Genomic DNA, 4,941 nt, shown 5'->3' with positions numbered 1-4,941 from the left:
TCCTTAACTCTGGGCTGGGATAGTGCTGGGGAAGCCTTTACTCTTCTTACATTCGCCCCGGCTGGCAGCGATGGGTGCCTGTTGCAGACAGCAGAGCAGGTTGTGAGATATTTAGATTAACCTACCTGTCTGTGGGTGCTGGGCTGACTCTGCTTTCCTCTTCAGCTGGGACCTGTAAACACCTACCAAAGACAAGGTCTGTTAGGATGACCCTGCAATGCAGATGGCAAAGGAGAGCAAGAGCCAATTGTCCAAGTGGAGACAAAAGCTTATACTGGTAAGGAATATTATTTGGATAGGAGTCCATGCTATATAGTAAATTAAGCGAATTAAATACGGGATCCTTTTGATGAATGTTTTAACTCCAAGCATATATGCTGAAGCTCTATTGCAATTTAGCACCATGGTCAGACTGCAATAACCAGCTTGACGTGAAAGCCTTAAAGAGGATTTAGGGCAGAAATATTTCTTTGACAAAGAAGAGTTTAGGAAGTAGTAGCAATAATGGGTATCTTTCCTACCTGTTGAGCAAAGGATCATCAAATAGAAATAAATATAATATAAACAGTGGCAGCCAATGAGAAACAAATTTTTCCATCTTCTACATGCTAATACAAACTAATAAAATTGTATTTTACCTGTATTTGTATTTTACCTGTATTTGTTATATTTACAGAAAGATAGTCTACCCAGCAAAGTACATCCAGGGAGTATCTGTGTAGCACAAAAGTCATTTTTAAGAAATATTTGAAGGGAAAAGATGTAACCCCTAATCTGCTTATGCAGTGGCACATGAGTGTAGATGTAAGTGTGCTGAAGCGATGGAGATCCCTGGAGTTATAACAGCAAGAAGAGAGACATGCTATGTCCTGAAAGAACATAATATACAAGAACGCTTTATTTTAAGTCCATTGGCGGAAAAATAAATGAGAATAGGTGAAAGGAAGCTTAGTGACTGCTAGACTGATGAAAATGACTTTATAAATCGCAACAATTTTAATTTCCCAACGTTGTTCTGGACTTTGCTATTTGTTGCACATGAGCGGACCTCAGTTAAAGAAACTGAGCTGTATGTGGATAGAATTGTCTGCTCACTACAAAGTTTACTGCAGGACTAGACTCATTATTTGAATTTCCAAACCTTCAACAGTGCTATGTGTTCATAACGTGTGAAAGCAAATTTAACTGATTTAACAGGGAAAAGCCTTTTTATAGCACTGACTTGTATGGACAAAAAAGGGTTTACAACGCACTTGTTGAGATATGATACATGTAGAACAAAATTCCTGTGGCCTTTATTGAGCTTTGGATCTGGTCCTCGTTTGGGGGGAAAAAAAAAAAAGGCCGATTTATCACACAAATACAATATTTAATCTCTGGATTTTCTGCTTGAACAGTGTAATTGAGTTCAATAGCTCCATGTTTATTATTGCAGCCTATGCCTAGACATTAGCATAACGAAAAACATGGAGGGAAATATCATACATACTCCCACACATCTATGCAAATATAATTATAATTGCTCTCTGTGTTTCACAGTAGACCTTTTATGGAATCATTATGCCTATTCTGTCTAAAAAATGTCTGTTATGTAAAAAATATTTGAAATAGAACTTTGTTTTATTTAGCATTAAACAAACATGTCCAGCCAGGACTGTTGATACTACCTTGCATATGTATACATATACATGTATACGTTTATGTATACCACATGACAAAGCTTACCTGCTAAACACAAACCTATACTTCAGCTACATGAAAAATGTTCTCACTAATCAGCATCCACTTGTTGCATCTCCCCTGAAAGGACCAAATCTCTCCTAAATGTACTGCTTCACGAGCATCTCTTCGCACAACAGGCCTTTGCACAGCATTGCGAATTCGTGGAACTCATTCCATCCTCTTTACATATCTGCATGAAGCCTTGCACAATGGGGCTGTGATTTATTTGGGGCCCCTGGGTATGACTGCCATACAAGTAGTAACGAATAACAACAGACCACCAGAGATTGCTGGGATGCATTGGCTGTAGGGGAAAATAAACCCTGCTCCATAATAAGGACGTTCTACGCCCAGTTGTATGTATAAATATAGTTGAAATGATAGGCCTTGATGAAAATCTTAGGGGCATCTCCTCAATCTTAACCTGAATTTTCAGACTATGGTAATAAAAATAGAGTATTCTGTGGTTTGTGGAAAATGGCCAAGATTTAAGATTTCCACTAAGGACAACTCATTGAAATGTATCTATGAACTACCATCTTGTATTTTCTTTTTCTTTTTTATTTTCTTTAACCTTCTTTTCCTTTTTCTTTTCTTTTCTTTTCTTTTCTCTTTTCTTTTCTTTTCTTTTCTTTTCTTTTCTTTTCTTTTCTTTTCTTCTCTTTCTCTTTCTCTTTCTCTTATTCTCCCTTCCTTTCCCTTCCTTTCTTTTTGCTTTCTTTTTCTTCTCCCCCCCCCCCTTCTTTTTTTATCTCCCCTGAATCTCCTATATATGACAATTAGGCCCCAGCACTGGATCCTTCACTCCGCTACACTGCCTTGGACAAAGACTGGGTCCCGTGGGGCGAAGGCCGTCATTCCTCCAGCAGGAGCCGGATGAGACCCGTGGGGCTGAGCAGCCCTGGCAAGGGCGCCGCGTTCTGCTTTTACCCGCCGGTACGGTCTGCAGCAAAACGCAGGGCTGGCCAGCCTGCTTCAGGTGGGTACGATTCCCAGGCAGCGGCCCAGGCAGGCAGAGGACGAGGCGGAGAGGAGCACGCCTGATGGATGCTCTGGCGGTTGTGTGAAAAATTCTCAGGGAAAATTCTTTCTCTCTCTCTCAGGCCCCTAAACTCTTTGTGAATGGGGCCAGTGCAACATGTGGCCTTTCACCTCGCCCAAGAACCACTGCCAGACAGCCACACTCAGAGAATTGTTTGTTAATAGTCCAATTAGATAATTGCCATCTTTCACTCCTTTTGCTCTACATTTCCCATAAAGGAATGAATAAGGAGAGCAGCATGAAGAGGGCTTCTGCCCTGCAAGGTGACAAGAAGGACTGGAGCATGCTCTTTGCACAAGGCCATTTGCTTGAATTGAATCATTGTAGCCTAATCAATGGTCTTATTGGATTACTGGCTGTTGCGGTTCTCAAAGATATTGTAGCAGAGACAATGAAATAGCTAGAGTAAAACTTTTTTCTCCTTTAGTGCATCACGCAGTTGAGATTTTTCACGGGCTATCTCTCTCTCCCTCCCTCCCTCCCTCCCTCCCTCTCTCCCTCCCTCCCTTCCTTCGTTCCTCCCTTCTCACAAAGGTGTTTTTTTTTTTTTCTTTTTTTTTTTTTTTTCAATGAGCAGGCTCTGCGAATAGGTTCAGTGTTTGCGAAGGTGCAGAATTAGCACACACACATGCACGCACACATACACACGCACACAGAGGGAGAAGCACAAAAAGCAAGTATCGGGACTGAAATAAGGAGAGGTAGGAGTTTAAGATGGCTGTCTGTGGGGAGATGTGTTAAGGAGGATTTCTGCTGGCCAAGATAACCTGCTTCCTTGGAGAGATCTGCTTGAAGGAAGAACTTTTTGTGTTGTGTGCGTGCTGGGGATCTGTTTGTTTGTTTAGAATTCAGGGGGCTGCTTTTTTTTTTTCCCCCACCCCCCTACAACTGCATTTTTACAGCCCTTCCTAGCAGCTTTATTCAGATTTATTTGGCGTGCTGAAAGCCACTCTATAATCGGGAGGTCAAAGGCATACTGAAGAAAGTTAATAATGGCTGCTAATGGTGCTAACAATTCAGGGTGAATCTTGTCAAAAGTTTTTTTTTTTCCCCCCTCCCCCCCCCCTTTTTTTCCTCTCTCTTTTTTTTTTTTTTTTTTTTTCTGGAAGTCTCAGTCTTTTGATTGTGTGTTTCCTGAAAGCAAGACCAATCATTTCAGTTTATTCACTGGCTAAACTCTACTTGATTGGGGACAAGCACACAAACCATCCATTACGATCTGATATATTATCCAAACAATTTAGTGTATTCATGAGGTAACCTAAATGTGGAGGCTGCAAAATTACCCGTAATCAATTGAAACAGCGAGTGCGCGTCCCTCTGTGTGTCTAACAACCGCATGTCTCTGTAATAAGGCAGACATTAAATCATTTTAGAGTTGTACTGTTGAGTACCTGATCACTGGGCGCTCTGGGAAGCTGGACAGTCACATTAGGACGCTGGAACTGAGGAAGCCGCTGCTTTTCCAGTGGGATAAAACCCGACCTTCCTTACTCAAGGTGCTTTACAGATCCCCACCGATCTGACCCTAAGCCGTGCAATACCCAGCATAGACTTCGTCTTCTTCTTCTACTCTTCTATATTTTTTTGGTGTGGTTTTTTTTTGGTTTTTTGTTTGGTTTTATTGCACTACATGTTTGGGAAACAAGACAAAATGGACGTTAGATGCAGTTCAGAGACTGAAGCTAACCGGGTCTCGAAGAACGGACATAAAGAGGGCAAGGAAAGCAAAGGGTCTGAAGGAAATATTTCTACTTCTTTTTTGAAGGATCAGCAAGGGACTTTTTCTGCCTCCGCAGCTACGGAAGATTGTAATAAAAGTAAATCTAGTTCGGCTGATCCGGACTATTGCAGGAGGATCCTAGTTAGAGGTATGAGTTTGAGGGATTTCGCGAGGGTGGGGGAAGGTGAGCTGTGCTCACGCCCGGGAGGTTTGTTTGTTTTGTTGCTTTGCCTTTGGTCCGTCCCGGGGGTGGCAGACCTTCCCACGGCCGCGGGGGAGAGAGCCCACGCCCTGCGGCCCCGCTCCGGCCCGGCTTTACTCCGGCGGATTTCTGCCAGCGGCTCGGCGGAAAGTTGCGCCGCGGTGCTTCCTCCTGGCTTTGCCCCGCACCGGCCCGGCCCCGCTTTTTGTTTTTTTCTGTGGTTTTTTTGGGTGTCTTTCACCCCCGCTTTGC

At 42.8% G+C, this 4,941-nt stretch overlaps 1 protein-coding gene across 1 annotated transcript; it reads left to right on the top strand.

Annotated features, from left to right (window-relative positions):
* Positions 1 to 4,397: 4,397 nt before the first annotated feature.
* VAX1 (ventral anterior homeobox 1) lies at positions 4,398 to 4,635 on the top strand (the record flags this gene model as incomplete). Its single annotated transcript, XM_010294152.1, has 1 exon — positions 4,398 to 4,635. A coding segment is annotated over exon 1 (238 nt), but the record flags the coding sequence as incomplete, so codon positions are not given.
* Between the last annotated feature and the right edge of the window lie 306 nt (positions 4,636 to 4,941).

The sequence above is a fragment of the Phaethon lepturus genome, unplaced genomic scaffold (assembly GCF_000687285.1).
Source record: "Phaethon lepturus isolate BGI_N335 unplaced genomic scaffold, ASM68728v1 scaffold38349, whole genome shotgun sequence".
In the NCBI taxonomy this organism is placed as follows: domain Eukaryota; kingdom Metazoa; phylum Chordata; class Aves; order Phaethontiformes; family Phaethontidae; genus Phaethon; species Phaethon lepturus.
This window is presented reverse-complemented; position numbering and strand designations above follow the sequence as displayed.